The following is a 20,875-nucleotide window of genomic DNA, read 5'->3' on the forward strand; positions in this document are numbered from 1 at the left end:
CAATGACCGAAGCCTCTTTTTTCCAGATTAAGTCATAGGAAAACAGTGGTGTGGCTAAGATACATTGAAGATTCTGCTACCAATCATAGTAGCAGTACGAAAGAGATTATGGGGTTGCCGGGCCTTCTAGCCTCGATGACCGGTACAGGTTTTCCCCCAATGGTTTGATTGTTAGCACGAACATCTATATGGGGCAATGTGGAGAGCAAACTCTAACGAATTTTAAAGTTGTGCATCATCCACATTTGTAGCACTGGGAAACAATGAAATTGATGTAGAGTACTTTTGTCAGCTCCTACTACATAAAAAGATGGATGAGTGTTTCGAAGAGCATGATGTCAAGCACATGTTGCGTCATTTATTGGCACTAGAAATGATAGACATGTACGCACGGTGTAAAAGTGGCTGTACCTTGTAAAGATTACCATTCGTGCTACAAACGTGGGCGGTGTGTCACGCATATATAAACAAGCAAATGCAAAGGAAACAGTGAATTGGCGATTCGGTAACCGCAGATCAATTTTGCTTCTTTTTCCGCTGCTTTTCACTTTGCTTTATATCTGATTTTCATTCTTTTTGATTCCTTTTCTTTGTTTTCGATTGCTATACAATACAATGGGTGGGCAGCTAAGCAAAGCTGGGTTGCCAGGTGTCGAACGAAATAGCCGAGCTCGAAGGAAAACGGTTTCATCATCATCACCATCACCACATCATCATCCAAAACCACATACTACTACTACTACTACTAGACAACAAACAACCTCTTATAAGATACCATCCACAATCGACCATACTCAAAGTGTCCCAAATGCAGGGAGCAGCTATGATAAAGCTATTCGTCGCCATGCCAACAAAAAAGAAGGGGCTCTTCGTCGAACGAATAGCACAGCAGCAATGCAACAACAACATGGAGGATCAGCACCGAATATACCATCAAGTCAACGAATAACGCGAGACACAGCAAAAGCGACTGCTGCAGCAATTCACCAGCGGAGGCTGGATCTCCATAGCAACAGCACACCTTCTTTCTCAAGCGAAGAATCCGGTAACACCACAACCCCGTTATCTGGTTCGCCATCATCTAGCATTACGGGTAAAGCCTACACTCGCTCAATCCAATCCACATCAATGAGTAGCCAACAAGAGTATTCACAAGATTTTACCGAGGAGCAAGAATATAACCGGTAAGATATCCCCAACGAAGACTTACCTACCACGTGGTAGGTTTATGTCATATGGATTTTCTCACCCTTCTTCCATCCTTTTTTTCGGGTTGATGCTTGTTGACAGGCATCAGCGACAGGTTCGGCGGCTCACAATAAGCGTTGTGTATCATTGTGTTGATGAGTTACAGCTAACACTCTTATTCATACAACCAGCATTACGTTTTCAAGCAAGTGCTTGGAGACAACATTAAGTGTACCTTCGACAAGCCTCCAAAACGTATACTTGACAGCGCATGTGGAGCAGGTAATAACATAAGAGAAATGCTTGTTTGCACTTTACTGATGACGTTGATGATAAGGCTTTTGGGTCCTGGAAACGGCACAAGCGTATCCCGATGCTCAGGTGGTAGCATTGGGGTCAACGTTACCAATCCCTATATCGTCAGAGAATAATGGCGGTGAAAGTAGCAGCAGTGGATCTTCTCGATTGGCATTCCCTAAAAACGTCAATTTTGTACATGGCAGTATCCAATCTCCTCCGCTTCCATTTCCCGACAATACCTTTGATTTGGTTCATCAACGTGAAGTCGGCATCTTATTGCCTTTCCAATGTTGGCAACCGCTACTAGTAGACATATACCGGATCCTTAAGCCGGGTGGCATTATACATTTGGTCGAATATGGTAAGCATCCTATTATAGCTTCCTCTTTATCTTGCCCGCTGCTGTTTCGAAAAAAAGCTGAACCATATCCATGGACCCCAATAGACATGGCATATCCAGAAAACTGTGGACCTCTTTGTGATCGTACCAATGAAGCTGTTCGACGTGCAACGAAGGACTTGGGTTTTGCTATATACATTACGGAGCCTATTGAACGCATGCTGCATCAAATCGGATTTCATAATGTGCAAGTACAGCGTTTTTTCGTGCCTATTGGTGAATGGCCTGACGATGATAGTAAGTGACACAAACGAGCAACAAGGCTATTTGCAACATTACACCTAACGTCTGTGTGCTTACTTTTCCCCCCAAATTCTCTTCACCCGCGGTACGTCATACGCTCAAGTCGGCTTACAGCAAGGTTTCCTTCTCAAATCGGTTGCATCTCAATTGCTAAAACGCTCCAAACCAATCCTGGGACCATACCTTGGTGTAGAACCCGAAGACTTTGACAAGTATTGTGCAGCGCTCATTCAAGAATTGGAACAAAATCACGGCACCGTTTGTTGGAAGGTGCTTACTGCTCGCAAGTGATGCCCACTTTTTAGACGAGGTTGATGAAAAAGCGTTAATACAAGAGACGCTGACGCTAGTAGACGACGTATTCCATGACTTAAAAAGTGGATGTTCAAAAAGTACACGCGTCTTTCATACGTGTTTGACAGCTGCGTCAATATCAAGAAGCAAACATGGGTGACGAGTACGCGTATACACGTTCGAATTATATGAATTAAACTCAAATCAACGCCTACAACGACGTGTATGGGAAGAGAATGATGATATCGAGAGGAGCGCTGATTGGGTTTGGTTAGAGAGGAGAGGCAAAAAAAAAAACAATGGGATGGCCACTGTACTACCACAGGTGGCAGGCATCATTCCTACTTTGTTCATCGGCCGATATTTTTTCTTTTTGGCATTGCGTACATACAAAAGGCATGATGCACCAAGACCAAAAAAGTACAAAATCGTTGATTCCTTTCCTTCTTTCTTTGCACTTCTCAGGCGTAACCATACACAAAAGATACCCAATTATGGCACCTTGGATACCGAAACCAATATGTGAGTGAAGCAACGTGGACATGGTGGTACAGATCAGAGCAAACAAGGTGTGTGTGCGCGTGTTGTCTGGACCCTTGCATGTTTATCCTGCCGTGTGTACAATAACTAAACAAACACAACTCTATGTCTGCATGACTCCTAGCAAGCGCATTGACGCATATGCCGCTTTCCAATGTCCACCGCACATTACTAACATACCCATGCCCAATGTGCGATCCTTGGAGTACATCCTATTTCCCACCAGCTATAGCATAGCTTTTTATAATCCATCAGATAATAAAACAACAGCTATTCAAAATCGATTCAAACCCCATGACATGCTTTTTTCTTCCGGATACACATGATCTGTACTCCACCACAACCCCTTTCCAACAATACCACAACAACGCCATCGCTCGTTAATGCGTTCAAACTTACATTCACCATCACCATTATCATCATCGTGATGGAGTTTTCTTCTATATGGTTATAAGAGTACCCCTAATAGTTCTCCTAGATAGCATCTAATGATGATGGCAGATTGCATCATCGTTTTATCTCTTGCCATCAAAGGGCATGCTCCTATTGTTACATGGGGTGGGGAAGAAAAAGTGGTTGTTGTATCACAGGCTTTGTGCTACGATCGCTAGACCGGTGACGCCAATGGAGAAGGATAGGCGACAGCTGTACCTGAAAAGAAAATGAAGGCTGTTACCCATTGGTTGTTGCGTAAAGGATGTTCATGCGGCACGTTTATCAATAAACTGTATACCTTATCGCCACGATTTACGTACACAAAAGCGCATACTTGTAATAGGGACGTGCTCAGCATCATGCAAGGAGCAAAGTAGAAAAGGAGGAAAACAACTAGGGGCGGGGAAATGTGAGATAACAAGTCATGTGCGGTTTGACAACAATGCTTGGGGAGCGGACATAATAGTAAGGAGCATAGAAAATTAGTTTATGCTTTCTTTTGTCTTGCTTAACCCGGTCCCATGCTTCCGGCGCGGTTAAATGCTCTCCTGGTATCAATCAAAGTGAAGGATGGTGTCCACATGTGTGCGACCAATCATTCAAAGTCCACACAGGGACCTCTCTTTCGAAGGAAAAGCGCATTGCTGTCGGCTTTCCTTACTTTACGTGCGTCACCAGTACTTATCCATATCCAACGAACCAACGGCAAAGGTCATGGGGCACCAGCATGCTGTGATCGCATGCAAAGATCAGTAGATCTCCATGGCAACACAACTCACTCGATGACATGATCGGATGGAAATCACGTTGCAAAGATATTAAACGAATGAATAAGTGAGAGATTGGCACATCCTCCTTGTGCGGTAGTTATTCACACACACAAAGAGGGGTTATACATTCCACTTATAATAGGGCATATACGTTACACGACTGTATTTGGTGCCGCGTTAGACGTCCAAACAACCTTGCACGCTTTCTGTACACCTTTATTCAATACCTTTCTCTTTCCTCTCTCTCTTTTTTTCTTTATTTCTTTTCACTTTCCTTCTCTTACTTGTACGCCATCCTTCTTTTTTTCTCGTATCCTCGTATTCCTCTATTACACTTATATTCAATATGGGAGTACAAATGAGTAAGCAACGACTTAACGGTGGTGTCGCCACCAGTGATCGACGTAAGAAAAAGAAATCATCTCGCACCACCCACCATCATCATCACCCTCGGCAACCGACAACTAGCACGTCAGCTACTACGTTTGATCATCATTCCAAGACATTCAATGATAAGCTCAGCCATCGATCTATGAGCAGCACTACTACTACCACCGCTACCACTGTAAATGGCCATGCCCATCACCATGCCTTTGCTACTGATGGCCCCTTGTCAACCCTTTCATCTGCCATCCAATCACCCACCTCACCCAAACGCACTCGTTGGACCACTGCAGGCTCATCATCCAGCGAACATCCACATCATCATCATCATCATCACTACAATAGATCACATGTAGTTGAAATGGATCATCGAAGCATGGCTTCTTGCAAGAGTGAAGATTCAGCACAAGCACCATCTATTGCATCAACAGCATCAGTAGAGCGCACCGCATCGGTGACTAGCCAACCTGAATCTGTAACGTTTGATCGCAACGATGAGCAAGAATATAACCGGTAAGGCTGACAGATCGACCCAAGGACAAGGAACGTGGGTTCGGAAAAAAAGAAGGCTAACACAAAGATGTGCACAAAATTTGTATCTCCTGTTGTACACAAAAGACAATTGCGACAGGTAAGTTATCTCGAGCTAGGCATAGCTGCATATCATAGATTGCAAACACTGATACGTTTCATACATCAATAGCATTATATCCTGAAACAGATACTCGGTGGGAATATCCAGCTGCAAATGGATGAGCCACCCAAAATGATTCTTGATAGTGCAGCAGGTGCAGGTACGGTAACCATCATCTATTGTGCATATAAATGACGGGTTGTGATATGCGAGAGAGCGAGTGAAATCATCAAAATCGGCAATCTATGATCATTGTTTGGCTCATCATCCTTATGGATATGTAGGCTTTTGGGCCTTTGAAATTGCACAAAAGTATCCTGAGAGTAAAGTGGTTGCCATGGATATTTCGCTGCCGACCGATAGCGCTCAAGTCAATAATGGCCAACCGATCACGCCCAACGTGTCATTTGTTTTTGGCGACATCCTCAACACACCTTTACCCTTTGCTGATGGCACATTTGATCTTGTTTATCAACGCGAAGTTGGTGCTATTGTTCCAATCCCCTATTGGAAACCACTATTTGAAGACTTCGCAAGGATTCTTAAACCCAATGGTTCGGTGCACCTTGTCGAATATGGTAAGCTATCACCTTGTCAACCGCTTTCATCGACTTCCACTCATAGTATCATAACCACATTGCAGATCTTCGCATGCCAGACTGTGGGCCATTAACTCGCAAAGGCAACAAGGCCGTTGACGAGTTTGCTTTAGCTACTGGGTACAACATGAAATTTACAGAAGGTTTCGAGGGGCACCTGCTCTCTGTTGGTTTCACAGATGTGCGGATTCAAGAGTTTCCCATCCCAGTCGGCGAGTGGCCCGAAGACGAGAGTAAGTTTTTTGAGCTTGTTGTTAGGAAAATGCATGCTTAAATGTTTTGCATCTTCACTTGCAGTTCGATTGCAGCAAGGTTTCTTAGTCAAATCGGTATTCAAGGGAATCCTCAAGATGGTAAAACCAAGATTGGCTCCTTTCCTTGAATTAACCTTGGATGAATACGATCAATATTGTGTCGCCGTCATGGATGAAATCGAGAGAAATAAGGGACTCACAGAGTGGAAAGTGATTACAGCTAGGAAAGCTTAGAGCAAGATTTGAGGAGATGGAACAACATGTCGTCGTCGCCCTTGCTCTATAATGATTTCCTTAGCATGTATTCTCTTTTCCTCTATTATGATAATCGAGGACCCACAATTGAAGATGCCCTGATCTGTTACCCCACGTACAATTACCCACATGCACACAAGCATTTTTTCATCCCCCCATCTCACACAAAACACACACACTCACACACACGCACAATCGCACACATTGAACTCATTCAGCTTTTTTCTTTTCGTATATCTATCTTGTGTATGCTTTTCCCTTTAATACCTTTGTATGTATGCATAATCCTCGTAAGCAAATTGTATGATGTCGCATATACTTTTTCAAGCTTGCATACATATTCGATCTTTTTCTCAATGGCAAAAGTGGGGTGGTAATGGTGGTGGTAGGGTGAGACAACGATAATCAGCGCATGTGTATCTGAGCAATAAGGTTATTGATACGGTTACAAGCATGATGCAGCCTCTCCCATCCTCTATCTTGGTTGTATGCAATATGAGAAAGGGGTTTGGATTACAAGCGATCCGAATGCAGTATCCCACGCGCAAATCTTGAACTAAACAATCTGCTGTGCAACGTGAGGCTCAGTTGTGATCTTTGGGCTCGCAACAGCGGCGTTTTCATTTTCCTGTTATATACCTTGGTTATGCAAAAGAAGAGCCATATGCATCTGAGCTCAACTTGTAAATGAAAAAGTTGAAATATCCGCTCATCATCACGAGTTGAGCCTCCTCCACAAAAGAAGCTACCCTTTCAAGACAAGGTAAAAGTGGTGTAACCATTGATCGCTTTCTCCAGAAAAAGGTAGGTGTACTTGTTGTTGTTGCGTATTGTTCCATGCCAATCCATTATCCCTGACGGACATGCCCTATTTGACAAGTCAGCCTCCCATGTCACTGATCGCAGCTCCTTTTGGCTGGGTAGTACGCAACCTACTACAATTACATTTCCGACAACGATCGACACGATGTCTTTATGATTTGATACGTCCTGTTTCTTTGTCTAGTGAGTATATCATGAATGGATCGGTCTTTACTTTAGCAAGGAGGCTCGTGCACGCGTATACGATTTATGCAGAATACTACCATGTTGCATGATAATAGAATGCATGACAACGAGATGACCATTTCATACGCACACCACACAACACAACACTCACACACTGTATTTCACACGACCCTTATCTCGGAGTGTGTATTGTACAACCACACAAATGATTCATGTGACTCGAATGAAAACCAACTGGGTTTCCCGAGAAATGGTTCCTCAAACAAATTGCAAAATGAGCTTAGCCGTGGGGTGAAAAAAGTACACAGAGAAATCGGTATTCACATTTTGTGTTATAGTTGTACAAGATAATTTAACTCAACACGCCATACAGGAGGTGGGAGAAAAGGCTAAGCATACAACGCGTGGTGGTCTACTACTATCATTGAAGACACCTAATAATGGAACGACGGCACGGCTCATCCGTTGCAGTAATGCGCAATTGATCTAGGACTCATGGAGTGGCTTTGGCAGTGAACACAAAATGCGACATGTCGAACAATCACGTTGATACCACGCGGCATGTACAAAATGCTTGAAAAAGGAGTGATTAGTGCGCGGTACACCTTTCCCCCGAGTTCGGCATCAAAGACATATGATAAGTTTGTATTTTCAATTAGGGGCATCATTCCACTAGAGGCATAATTATCCATTTTCATGGGTGATCGAATGTTACTTTTAGTAAACAAGATCAGTATAACGTGACAACACTATGATGTTATTTAAATAGCTACAGCACCCTTGGGAGCACCAGATGGCCAAATGCGTTCAATATCAATCTTTTGTGATGAAGATGACGGCGTCACCAATGTATCCTTTTCACGATCCACAAGGTCCGTCGATTGAGAAAATGTAGCAATAGCATGAGCGATAGCACGTGCATTCAACAAAAAGGCGTCATGGTTGAGGTTGTCAATGTCGTCACAAGCAGCATGATAGCATGCATCGTATGGTACACCCGCTTCACGTCCATAACGCTCGGCTTGATCCTCCGTCATGAGCACTTCAGCACCTGTGAATAGGCCACCACTGGGTAAACCAACTTCCTATTGACATTTTTGTGTTTAGTGATCTCGATGACGAAATACGGTTTATACAACTTACAATGAAAGGACCATAATCACTACGACCATCGAACTCTGAAGGATCATAGGGCTCGCCCTTGCTCTTGAAATAATCTTGGAAGAGCTTTTCAATGGCTGCTGAACCAGGAGGACCAGACATGCTGCTATCGGATCCATCACCTATAGATAAAACACATGATGGCAATCAATAATCCCATCCAAAGCACATACTATACCGATCCTTACCATCATAGATGCCGTTGATGGCATTAGGGCTGGCAACCATGTCAAAGTTAAGATACAAAGCAATCTTCTTCTTCTCTTCAATTGACAAGTTGTCAACGTGATGCTTAGCACCCAGCAAGCCGAATTCTATGATAATAGTAGAGTTAGCAACGTACATACATAATACGAATAAATGATATGAAGTACATGCCTTCAGCAGTCCACCAGCAAAATCTGACCTTGTTGCGATTTTGAACATTGCGGAAGAGGTATGAGATCTCCAATAAGGCAGCAGTACCAGATCCATTGTCATTGATGCCAGGGCCAGCATGCACACTATCCGAATGACCACCTACGACAATGACATTGTTCTCGTCACCTCCCTGGATAAGCATGGATTAGGCAAATAATGAATCTTGTCACATCCAATCGTACTCTACCTTTGTTTCGGCAATCACATTGTATGTCAATCGCTCCTCACGTTTCTCCACAATAGCCACGCGTAATTCAATCTTGTTATGACCCGCCAACAAGCGAAGCAACTTGTCGCCATCCTCTTTGGAGATACCAGCTGTGGGCGCACCGGGTGGGAAGTCTTGGCCAAGGGTACCAGAAAGAGATCCACCTTCATTGTTGTAGATTAACAAGGCTTTGGCACCTGCTTGACCTGCTGCATACGCCTTTTGACCAAAAGCACACTCGCCACGTTCAACCAATGCTATCTTGCCATTGACATGGTTTGGATAATCCTCGGCGTTGCAGCCATGACCTGGAGCATGAATCAAAGCGGCACGTACACCTTCCAAAGGAGTACTCTCGGTAAATGTCATGAGACCCACAGGGATGTCGATATGGATAGGTGATACAACGGATGCTTCTTGCTTGACCTTTTCTGTATAATTCAAATGCATTGCTATAGAACAAACGACGTCAATATAGGATCATCCATCATCCATGGTTGTATGTGTACGTACGTTCAAGCCATGTGTGATAGCCATTCAATAAAGCTGACTCTGCAATATAGGCCAAAGTAGCATTGTGCCCTGGCGAGCTAAAGACACGGGTACCACCATTCTCGTCGGCAATGGCTTGAAGTTTCCGAGAATGTCGTAAGAGACCTTCGATAGTAAGGCTGTCCTGCAATTGCTGAGAGAGCGATTCTGAATGCGTTGTGAAAGGTGTCTGCTGCAACCCAGGAATTGCATAGCTGCATGCTGCCAAAGCTGCCGTGATAGTGACGAATGACGCGCGCATGGCGTATTTGCGTTTGAAAAGTAGTAGTGTGAACGAGGAAAAGAAGTAAGAAATTGCCCTTTTGGTCACGCGGCCGAGGATATCGGAAACATTGATTGATAGCTAGCTGCTGTGATGATGGCGTACACTATGCATCGAATCACGTTATCTCCGTATGTAGCACAACCTTGTACTCATTCATTCATTCATCCATCCATCCATATGTACGTACATCGAGGTAAGTCATTGTTTATTGATACAAAGGTGGGGGGGTAATCTCATTATACTTTCTCTTGTCGAATAGCATCTTGTTGCATCATCCGATAGCTTTGACTCACTAGATTCAATCCACAGCTATCCATCTCCTCAATACGACGAGAAGCTTTGCTCTTCTTGTACACGCTCTCATCTTCAGATGGTGGAGGGAAGAAATCGGGATCATAATCACACCGCTGTTCTGATTTACCGGCACGGATGGCACAAATGGCTGTGGATCTGCACTCTTCATCACATTCGTTCATCAGCGGGGCTGACTTGACTCTGTACTTCCAGTATTTGGTAAACATCGTTTCAGGATCTTCTTCCATGGAAACAGACACATTGTGCCACCAACCAGCTGTCAACGGGGAGCTCTCTTCCAGGGGTGCATACGATGATTGATATGCTTCACGAGCCGAATATTCGACATGCCAATTCTAACATAATCCATGTAAGCATCTTGAACCCTTTCTTTTACAGACACATTTATATTTACCGGTCCTGTAACCCATTGATCAGCTTGATCCAAATCGGCCACGTAGGTGATAGAATCCATAACTTCAAAGGTCTCGGCATTCACGCGATAGAGTCGAAATGCAGGATTGGTATTCAAAAATGGTGTCACTGAAGGAGCCACGTATCCCACCGATATGGCATTGTCTGCTGTTTGATTTCCATCCCGATAAAATAGCTGGTATTCATCTCTGGAGTAATAATAAATCAGTACCTGGATCATTGTTACCTGCAATAGCAAGATCAAACTTACTTGTGAGTGTGTCCATAAAATTGTGCGGTGATCACATGAGGAGAATAGCGCTCGACGATTTGGTGGAAGTAATTCGAGTAGTCATGCAAGCAGGTGACATCTCCAGGGGCAATGTGACCAGTGATCCAAACCTTCTCTCCAATATCTTCAGATGCTTGTAATTGATTGATGAGCCAATCCAAAATACCATCAGGATCCTATTTTCTCATATGAGTAATCCATCTCCTTTTCATTGTACTAATTCTCTCACCTTTTGTTGCGGACTTTCATATAGCCACCAATTCATTGTGTAGCAAAAGTTGGTATTGAGACTGATAAGCTTGAGACCTGGTTTGGGGTATGCAACATAGCTTCCACTGTTTTGCTCCACCTGAAGCACTGTATTTGGAGCGAGCCATCCAAGCCAGCTTTTGGCGAGAGAAGCGTACATCCATTCGAGTCGTAGATACTCCTTCTCGTCTTCGATAGGGATCTTGGATTGCTTGAGTGGGAAGATATTGGTGGGTGCTGATTCATGATTACCAACGGCAGGATATAGCACCGAATTGATGAGATGCGGGGAATCAAAGTGGGCATGCATAAGTGCAAACGAGTGCTCTTCGACAAGCTGAGTCTTGAGTGCTGGTAGTGTTGACCATACTTCATGCGAAGGAATGTCGCCAGTGAGTAAACCAAAAGCAAGATCGGGTGCCACAGTGGGAATAAATTCAAGCATTGACTCGATCAGTGTTAATGGCGTATCACAGGTGTATGCTCCCCATATTGATGCTGGCATAGTAACGTTGGCATAATCAGTGTTGGATGCTCGACAACAGATGGGCTTATCGCAAAAGGCATCGGCCCCAGCCTCGTATTCAGGATCGACATGCCAATCGCTTAGTTGCAGAACAGTGAATGTTGATGAAGATTCATGCTGCTGTTGCGGTGCATTGTTGTTGATTGGCCTTGGTTTAGGAAAAGGAACATCCCATTCGTCAACTTCTGGATAAGGGCAACTGTTCAACACAGCAGCACACAAAAGATGCCCATCTCGTCCTGATACAGTCATCGTCTAGAATACGACATTGTAAGTACCAATATCGTCATCCATGCCTCACGTGCCCCCATCCACGGTGCAACATCCCATGATTGTGTTACCTTGAGCACCTTCCGCAGGATAGGAGCTTGCTCCTGGACGACACCAGCACACTTGCAATACCCATGTCATTATCATGCTATCATATAAAACCTATCCCCCCACCCCCTTATCACTTACCACGTCAGGGTGTACTTGTTGAAATCGCCCGCATAGCCGTATCAACGTTGCAATCAGAAAGGATTCAGACATGTACGATAAATCTTTGCCCAGCTGCATGAGTGAAATGCATTTGGCACACGACATGGCCTGGGTGTCAGCCTGTAACCAGTCAACTGTTGTGGTGTAAAGCTTTTCTTCAATGTCGCTGGGTTGTGATGGGCGGTGAAAGGGAACTTGGGGCAATTGAGGCGGCCATGGTAAAGAGGACGTGTGTTGTAGGAATATGGCAAAGAATGAAAGTAGCAAGAAGAGAATAGAGGAGTGCATGAGAGAAACTATGAAACGTCTTGTTCAGTAGGAGATTACTTTTTATATAGCACCCCATTTAGGATCAGATGCCACATCCAACTGCTTCCTTATCTTGCTCTACTGACAGCTGATGGTCAACCATCGTCATCCTTCTCCTTGCTGAATGTTTATCCATCACCCCAAATATCATGCGCTTATCATGCAGTACCTTACATATGCATCATTTCTATATGCACTTCCTAATAAATTGGCACCATCAAAGATGGCTGATATTGACAACATTCATATGCATGCTACAATCTTCATCGGAAAATACGGCCCGACAAGGCACACACGCACCTATTGTCAGGAGATGTTACCATCAATGGACACCTTGTACCTGCTCTTCATTTTATTGGGCAATGTAAAGCAGCTGCAGGTGCAATGTGGCAAATGTTCACGTGGGAAAAAATCCGTTGTTGTCAACAGCTTGGATAGGCGCATGAATGCGTAGCATGTCTTTATTAAGTTTAATTAAGCTATAGCTGGATGTGCATTGTAAAGCAGCATCGAGGATTGAACGAACCACATTTCACTTGAGAACAAAACGAGACCTTCATTACCATGAGCATACAACCTTAGCGAATTGATGGGAAATGATACTTTTATCAACGACATGTAGTAAACATGATTAGATGCAGGTTGTCTTTATTGTTGCGAATGGGTAATAATTGCGATTAAGAAGATGCTTTGTTGAGTGATGGAAGTTCTATTATCTTTGTACAGTTCTTGGCACCCTTCAAGCGTAACCAGCGACCTCCCTTGAGTTCCTGACCCACACCGACGATCAAAAATGTTCGATTTGATGGGAAGACGGTCTTGATATCAAGGCTATTGATCACGCCCTTGACAGGAAGCTTGGCTATTTCAGTAAAGTTCTTGTTGTCCTCACCAATCTTCCAAAAGCGAATATATCCATCCCATGATCCAGATACAAATAAATCAGAGTATCGAAGTGATGCTATTGCTGTGATCCAGTAGGGTGTGTTGATGTCGCCTTCGGTCTCACTTTGTGTGGTGTTGATGCCGTGAGCTTCTGTTACTGAAAAAACGGGTTTCTTTTTGTTGATATCCCATAACGAAACAACACTAACCATTGTCTTATTAGCAAACCTGGTACAATGAAACAAGAGAGAGAGCGTAGATGCTTACCCACTATCGCCACCGGTAACAAACATGCTTTCATCGATTTGTGAAATACAATCCAATGATCCCTCCAAGTACAATGGTCGTTCTCTCGCATCCTTTTGTTTGCTTTGTGTGCCGCCACGATATACAAGTTGCGTTTCATCCACAATCTTCCATACTCGAGCTGTTCTATCTCGACTACCGACCGATACGCAGCGTTCTCGAATTAGGGTATCAATGCTGGCAATCTGGTCTTGATGTCCAAACAGTGTTTCAATATAGGCCCGCTCATCAATGTTCCATACTTTGATGGTTCGATCCCATGATGCCGAGTACAATTGATTCTTGCCTTTACGGAAACATAAACCCTGTACATGCATCGTTGTTAATGATCCGTATCACCAAAGTCCTTCATCCAATACTCACCGAAATGGCATCTTTGTGATGTGGGAAAACAGCAAGATGCTTATTATCCTTTACAGACCAGATGTTGATCTTCTTATCCCGTCCACCGCTAGCAAGATATTCGCCATTTGAGCTGATAGCCAATGCAAAAACGTGATCTGTGTGGCCTTCAAATTCTTTGGCACTCTTTTGACCACCTGGGAAAACATGTAACTTTTCAAGCGTCTTTGCGTCCCCTAATGAAATACAATAAGCGTCTCGCATTCTTCCATCTTTTCGAGAGTATCTTACATTTGATAATTGAACAATCCTTTGACGCAGTGTAAAAAACAGATCCATTCTCGGCTAATGCAACGGCAGTGATCGAAAGCTGATGTCCACGTCGACTTTGAATCTTTTCCTCATCAATGGCTGCAAAATCAAACTGGAATATAGGAATTGCGTCAGGATGCATGGTCGTATACATGTGTGTGTATGTTTGTATCTTACCTTGTCGGCTACTCTTCGATGCATTCGACCAGCAATCTCATCCTGTAAATGAACGTTGTCAGCACTCTTTGCATATACACACACATCACTCATCACTCTTTATAACCATACCTCATCCTTCTTAAGACGCTCTGAAATCAAATCTCGATCCAAATCAGCCGCATCAAAACCATCGAGTTCCTCTGTTGATGAATACATGGTTAAGACTCTATGAAATGATCCGTTGTTGTCATGCTCCTTTCTCACCTTCGAGACCAGTTTGGATCTTATCCAGGTACGCTTTGGCCAAACGAACACGTTTCTCGGCTGCGGTTTCCTCGATTTCCTCTTCAGAGGATTCGTCCTCGCTTGCACTCAAGTTCTCGAATCGATCGGATTCATCGCCACTCTCGACATCGCTGTCTTTGCGAGGTGCTGGTGCTGATTTGTTGTTATCTGTGGGCCGAGAACGTCTTGTGGGCTTATTTGTTGAATCGGACGATTTAGCTGGACCGGTGCGTTTACGTTTCCGGGATGAGACAAAGAAAGAATCCTGCATGTCAATCGTAGAGTAAAAAGAGAAAGGGAACGGGCGGCGGTGCAACCAAAAAATGAAAATGGAAATGGGCAACAAAAGCCACTCACTGCTGGGTCGTCGTCGGATAAAGCATAGGTAAATTCCACTCCCGAAAGATGCGCCTATGCAGGACATCCCTCACCTTATCCTATTAGATGACACACAACACATTTGCTGATAAGGCCATTTGCTATACTCTTTTGACATTATTGCAACACAATGATAGTAATCGCTCAAGATTAACCAAAGATAGCAATCCCATACGATATCCCAGGATCAAGCGCAGCTTCATTGTTGCCGTTGTTGTTGGCTTATCTACATAATAGGTAATGCGAAAATAGTTATCATTGTGTCTCTTATCAAGGCCATACGTGACATCGGGAAAGCCTTTCCAACGATTCTATCTATACCACTAGATCATAGTATACAACTTTGAGTTGATGGATCTCACAAAGGAATAAATTCTATCTTGTTGCATGAGTTCTTCCAGCGTCATATAACAATAATGTCCCTCCAGTTATAAAGCATTGATGCAAAACCAAAAAAGGATACAGCGGCAGGTAAATGCAACCTGCCAATGTTGAATGACATCCTTATCTCTTGCCCTTTGCTTATCAGTAAGCAGTGATTGGCATTTCATATAACAAGCGTTCCCTCCCCTGCAGCTTTCTTCCATACCAACTTGCTCTTTTCCACTAAACTTGGCCTTTCACCACAACACTCCTATTTTGATCCTCTTTTAAACATTGTCACATCTTTCCCTTTTACAACAACTAGTTTTATGGATCCATCATCTTCTGTTTATGGCTCCGAATTCAGTGCTGGAGATATTAGCTTTGTGCTAACATCCATGGCATTGGTGTGGCTCATGATCCCTGGCATCGGCTACTTTTATAGTGGCATGGCACGTTCCAAGAACGCCTTATCACTCATTATGTGTTGTGTGCTATCGTTAGTAGTGGTAACGCTCCAGGTGAGAACAAAACCATCACTATGATCCATCATCATCTCATCATCCTTTTTTATTATTATAGTGGTTTATATGGGGATACAGTCTCACTTTCAGCAAGACGGCTAGCTCTTCATTCCTTGGGAATATGGATTATGCGCTTTTCCGTAACGTACTAGGCTCAGCCTCCATGGGCAGTGACAAGATCCCCGATATTGTCTTTGCACTTTACCAAAACATGTTTGCGGCCTTGACACCAGCATTGGCTATTGGCTCTGCTGCTGAGCGTGGAAGATTACTTCCCATGATCATCTTCATATTTATTTGGTCAACCGTTGTTTACGACCCTATTGCCTATTGGACATGGAACGCCAATGGATGGAGTGCACAACTTGGTGGGCTTGATTTTGCAGGTGGCACACCCGTGCATATTTCAAGTGGATTCGCTAGCCTTGCGTACGCCATCATTTTGGGCAAACGTCAAGGCCATGGCAGTATCACCCAAGTTGATGAATTTAAACCACACAACATGTCCAATGTAGTCCTCGGTACAGCATTCCTTTGGTTTGGCTGGTTCGGCTTTAACGGTGGTTCAGCACTCTCGGGCAATTTACGTGCGGCTATGGCATGTGTAGTAACCAACTTGGCGGCTGCTACAGGTGCTATCACATGGCTACTATTGGATTATCGGATCACAAAAAAGTATTCAGCCTTGGGATTTTGCTCTGGTGCTATCGCTGGTCTTGTTGCTATCACCCCAGCATCAGGATTCGTAGGTCCTGGCCCTGCTATTGCTATTGGATTCTTAGGTGGCCTATGCTGCAACCTTGCTGTGCGTCTTAAGCACATGCTCAACTTTGATGATGCTGCTGATGTCTTCGCCGTTCATGGTGTAGGTGGTTTTGTGGGTGGATTACTCACAGGCTTGTTTGCTGAAAGCTATGTCGCTGGTCTTGATGGCTCAACGGTCATTGATGGGGGATGGATGAATCATCATTGGATACAACTTGCATATCAATTAGCGGATTGCTCAGCAGGTGCTGCATGGTCCTTTGGTATCACTTACATCATCCTTTTTACTATGGACCATATCCCAGGCTTATCTTTGCGAGTTGATCCTGAAGTTGAACTACAAGGCTTGGATACCGCTGAAATCGGTGAAATGGCATATTATCATGTCGACAAGGTTGTCACTGTCAATCCTACAAGCGGTGAAGAACGCATCGTTTCGGAACAGATAAGAGAAATCTCACAACAACAGCTACGGGATTCACTCTCTTCTGAGAAATAGCTTATATATACATTATTGAATGTTCCCCTCCCTTCTTAACAATACGTATGATACAATGATACTCCCCATTAATACATAAACCTGCCATTATCTTATTGTATGTGGGCGTGAAGGTATAATGGATGGCGTTTTTAGATACCAATGCCTTAGCAAGCGAATGACAAAATCAATGGTTCATTGACGGGTTGTTATTTACATGATCATCACGATGTTTTGGACCTAGCAAACTATCATCTAACGTAAAGTCGTGTCGACATCTAATAACATAGATTCAGGATACCCGAGGCAAGCGAGCTGCTGATTACTTGTCATAGCTTGCTGATAAATCCTCTCCAATGGCGGTTGACTTGGGCGTTCTTGCAGTACTACACAAAGCATATTATGAGTCCTCTCTTCTACCTTCGGTGAAACCTTTTTTCCCCTTTTACCTAGCATCGCTGAATTCAGTCGATTCGCAAGTTCTTGCCGACCCGAATTATCCATCAAATATGCCATGGGACTTGTTGCTGGATCAGAGTATGCAAATAATGAAAACACTTCCTATTATCTCGCCATGAGCAACAAGATCCGTCACCTTTAATGTAGTGTTACCTTTAGTCGTTGACGTATTTCAGGTCGCTGATCAGAATGGTATTCGTTTTGTAATGCCTTGCCATAAGCCATGATATCTTCCAGCATTGTTTCACTTGCTTCGTCATCCGATAAGACCAATCCACTATCCATGAAGCCATTCGCTCTGCCATTTGTATTGCTAACACCTGACGTATCTCGCACTCGTTTTGAGGTTGATGGGTCGCGATCATTGCTATCGATATCCATGTACTCAGGTTGTGATTTGCCGGTGTGAACATGCTTCTGCACTGTTGATCTTGATTTCACGTGACCATTGTTCCTTTGTGGCACCTTTTCCCTTCTCGCATGTCGTTTGCTGTATTCACGCATCATCTCCACAAGCTTGCGACATTTGAGCTCAAACAAGATATTTTGACCATCAGCCATATCCTCCAGAGTATGAGAAAAGTGTTCTTGTACCAACTCGAGAGCACGATCCACGTTGCCAGCCAAAACAGCAGCTCGTATACCTGCATAGGATCACGCACTTTTGTAAGTATAATGGCAACCTTATCCGTAGTGGTGCTGGTGGTGATGACTCACTTTGTCGTGCATACATATCCTTTTCTTCTCGATCGTTTGGCTCTGATCCTGCGTGTGAGAGGCGTAACGTGCGACTAGTAACATGCTCAATGTTTTTGATCGCTGCCTGAGCTGTTCTCATATAGCCTTGATAGACCAAGTAGGATAATACAAGCTGATCCATGGCACCATTAGCAGCTGTATGAGGCCTCGTTGTCACTTGTTTCATGATGTTGAGTTTTTGCTCCTATGTCATTTCTTCATCAGCTACATGTAGATGCTCATCATGTTTGTTTGTATCATTTACCTTGATATATTGCACAATGTCAAACACAAAAGGATTCTGACCAAAGTTGACGGATACACGTTCACCCACAGTTCTTAGACCAACACACGGGTAAAGATCCATATGCGTTTTGATGGACTTGAAGGCAGGGCCGAGAAAAGTGCCATTCTTGGTATAAAAAGCGGTCTTGTGAATCAAGTCAACACCACATCCAACTACGTCGCCAGTAGTAAATTGAGGACCATACTTGTCGCCTGTACCACATTCTTGGAAAGAATGACCATCATCACCATGATATCCCCATGAATCATTGTCCCATCCTTCCATATGGATTGATATTAATATTCTTCTTTGTTCTCTCACACCCTCTTCAAGGACGTTACCTGGCAATCGATCCAATCCATTTTTACCACTGCAAAACCCAATGCCGATAAATCCATCCTCGCCTTTGGAAAGCACCTTCATCTCAAAGTAGTATATGCCACATTGTCGTCTTATCGGGAAGTTGGCACGAACCGAAGCCGCATGTGATTCTGTTTTGCCTGGCCCTATTGTATGCCCATCAAGTTAGACCCTTTCTATATGTAGAAAGATATCAGTACTCACCAGTATACATTAATTCAAGACCTGTAGGGTCGATTTCGAGATGGCGAGACTTATCATGGATGTTCCACTCGGATGGCAACCGTAGCTCAAGATTGTCGAGTGAACTGGAGCCTGATCCCTCACCAGATCGAGCTTGGCGATTACGATGCTGTTCTCTCACAAGGTCTGCGTAGAGAGTATGTTCCAAATAAGAAGGAAAGCGAGGTGGCGCGCTCGTGTAAAGACTGGTTGCAGTGGTGGTAGTACTGGTGCATCGTCGTTTGGCACTATTCACTTTCTGCAAGGGAGATAATGGAGCGTGGGATTGTCTTCGAAACGACATTGATCGTGCAATGGACGATTGAGCGTGTGTGTGTCGATGGCGATACAGTGTCTTGTGGACCCAAAGGGAAGAAAGAAAGGTGAAATGCAAGAGCTGCTGACCCCCACCAAGGCTATTTGTGAATCGTCATTGTGTTACCTTGCGCCGTTTTGCAGGAATCACTATGCTGTTGTTGCCACTTGCACTCCCTTTGTATACAACATCACCCATACTTATGCAGCCTATCTCTTCCACTCATAATAAACGTAATTCAAATTATACAAGCGTCTTGTTGTTGATGGTTCTATTTGTCATGGATGCGTGTATAACGGTTGCATAAATCCTCAGATGGCCTAGTCAGTCGGAGCATCCCCAGCTGTCCATGCGATTGGACGCCATCACCCCCCGAGTTCGCATCAACGACCTCGTGTGAAAAGTGCTACTCGCAATAATCTACGTAATGGGAAGCACTTGTAAACACTATAATGTAGGTAATAAAGAAGAAGAAGATGATGATGATGATAGCTCTCTTAATGAAGATGGTTGAGTAGATGCTTGTTGTAATGGTTACCTCCAACGATCGATTCTTCCTCATGCTACTAAAGTTTTAGGGAGGGTCAGCTGTCATGCATGGGTTGCATCCGACTTTTGTTCTTTCATCTCTATTCAAGTCGTTATCATGTACACAAGCATCCCGTCACCTTTGGGCGATGATGATGGAATGGCCTTACAAAGACACCTTTTTTCACTACCACTTTTACGCCGTCATTCCACTTTAGTTGTTTGCTCATTTATCTCATCTCAATACAAGTTCGCATGCGAAAATCACCTATCCTTTTGCTTATGAAGTGATTATTAATAAAAGTAGAGTGTCCTAGATGATTGAAAATCTGCCTTTTAAGATATATCGGTGACCTTCGGAACCACCAGATTGATGAAAATCGGGTGAGAAAGCGCTCCACGTGAGAATGATACCATAGGTAGTCTCAATCTCGAGATTTGCTTTAGGCCCCAACCGAGACATAGATCACATTGGATAGTGTAGTTTTCAGGCACAGTCATCGACACCTTGATGCTATAGTGTAGCAGCAAGATTCATTTTCAAAGCAAACACGCGTGTAAGCACGTGATCAGCGAAGCGGAAGAGCTATTGCTCATGGTGATAAGCCTTTAGCTAATGATGATGAACTTTTGTTGTGGCCCCAGAATGATCTTTTAAGCACATGCCCATTATCATTTTTACGTCCCTCGATAAG

At 43.8% G+C, this 20,875-nt stretch overlaps 8 protein-coding genes across 8 annotated transcripts; 4 read left to right on the forward strand and 4 right to left on the reverse strand.

Moving 5' to 3' along the window:
- Positions 1-615: 615 nt before the first annotated feature.
- O0I10_005451 (uncharacterized protein) lies at positions 616-2,622 on the forward strand (the record flags this gene model as incomplete). The annotated part of the gene is made up of 7 exons (XM_058485493.1): positions 616-1,184; positions 1,291-1,303; positions 1,380-1,470; positions 1,526-1,849; positions 1,934-2,125; positions 2,235-2,401; positions 2,554-2,622. The coding sequence occupies 7 exons, from the start codon at positions 616-618 to the stop codon at positions 2,620-2,622; spliced, it is 1,425 nt and encodes a 474-aa protein (XP_058343640.1).
- A 1,894-nt stretch (positions 2,623-4,516) lies between these two features.
- O0I10_005452 (uncharacterized protein) lies at positions 4,517-5,071 on the forward strand (the record flags this gene model as incomplete). The annotated part of the gene is made up of 1 exon (XM_058485494.1): positions 4,517-5,071. One exon carries the CDS (start codon positions 4,517-4,519, stop codon positions 5,069-5,071), a length of 555 nt encoding a protein of 184 aa, XP_058343641.1.
- A 63-nt stretch (positions 5,072-5,134) lies between these two features.
- O0I10_005453 (uncharacterized protein) lies at positions 5,135-6,275 on the forward strand (the record flags this gene model as incomplete). The annotated part of the gene is made up of 5 exons (XM_058485495.1): positions 5,135-5,185; positions 5,258-5,348; positions 5,473-5,766; positions 5,832-6,020; positions 6,085-6,275. 5 exons carry the CDS (start codon positions 5,135-5,137, stop codon positions 6,273-6,275), a joined length of 816 nt encoding a protein of 271 aa, XP_058343642.1.
- A 1,790-nt stretch (positions 6,276-8,065) lies between these two features.
- Positions 8,066-9,886, reverse strand: O0I10_005454 (uncharacterized protein; the record flags this gene model as incomplete). The annotated part of the gene is made up of 6 exons (XM_058485496.1): positions 8,066-8,389; positions 8,448-8,587; positions 8,654-8,779; positions 8,844-9,015; positions 9,073-9,545; positions 9,607-9,886. 6 exons carry the CDS (start codon positions 9,884-9,886, stop codon positions 8,066-8,068), a joined length of 1,515 nt encoding a protein of 504 aa, XP_058343643.1.
- A 260-nt stretch (positions 9,887-10,146) lies between these two features.
- On the reverse strand, positions 10,147-12,453 carry O0I10_005455 (uncharacterized protein; the record flags this gene model as incomplete). Its single annotated transcript, XM_058485497.1, has 6 exons — positions 10,147-10,560; positions 10,620-10,827; positions 10,890-11,086; positions 11,140-11,940; positions 12,027-12,077; positions 12,145-12,453. 6 exons carry the CDS (start codon positions 12,451-12,453, stop codon positions 10,147-10,149), a joined length of 1,980 nt encoding a protein of 659 aa, XP_058343644.1.
- Positions 12,454-13,151: 698 nt separating this feature from the next.
- On the reverse strand, positions 13,152-15,034 carry O0I10_005456 (uncharacterized protein; the record flags this gene model as incomplete). Its single annotated transcript, XM_058485498.1, has 7 exons — positions 13,152-13,563; positions 13,627-13,970; positions 14,029-14,243; positions 14,299-14,431; positions 14,497-14,538; positions 14,608-14,678; positions 14,743-15,034. 7 exons carry the CDS (start codon positions 15,032-15,034, stop codon positions 13,152-13,154), a joined length of 1,509 nt encoding a protein of 502 aa, XP_058343645.1.
- A 799-nt stretch (positions 15,035-15,833) lies between these two features.
- On the forward strand, positions 15,834-17,292 carry O0I10_005457 (uncharacterized protein; the record flags this gene model as incomplete). Its single annotated transcript, XM_058485499.1, has 2 exons — positions 15,834-16,025; positions 16,087-17,292. 2 exons carry the CDS (start codon positions 15,834-15,836, stop codon positions 17,290-17,292), a joined length of 1,398 nt encoding a protein of 465 aa, XP_058343646.1.
- A 234-nt stretch (positions 17,293-17,526) lies between these two features.
- On the reverse strand, positions 17,527-19,640 carry O0I10_005458 (uncharacterized protein; the record flags this gene model as incomplete). Its single annotated transcript, XM_058485500.1, has 7 exons — positions 17,527-17,657; positions 17,721-17,832; positions 17,884-18,374; positions 18,448-18,673; positions 18,734-19,032; positions 19,096-19,260; positions 19,319-19,640. 7 exons carry the CDS (start codon positions 19,638-19,640, stop codon positions 17,527-17,529), a joined length of 1,746 nt encoding a protein of 581 aa, XP_058343647.1.
- Positions 19,641-20,875: the final 1,235 nt, after the last annotated feature.

The sequence above is a fragment of the Lichtheimia ornata genome (assembly GCF_029851405.1).
Source record: "Lichtheimia ornata isolate CBS 291.66 chromosome Unknown scaffold00022, whole genome shotgun sequence".
NCBI classification, from domain to species: Eukaryota; Fungi; Mucoromycota; class Mucoromycetes; order Mucorales; family Lichtheimiaceae; genus Lichtheimia; species Lichtheimia ornata.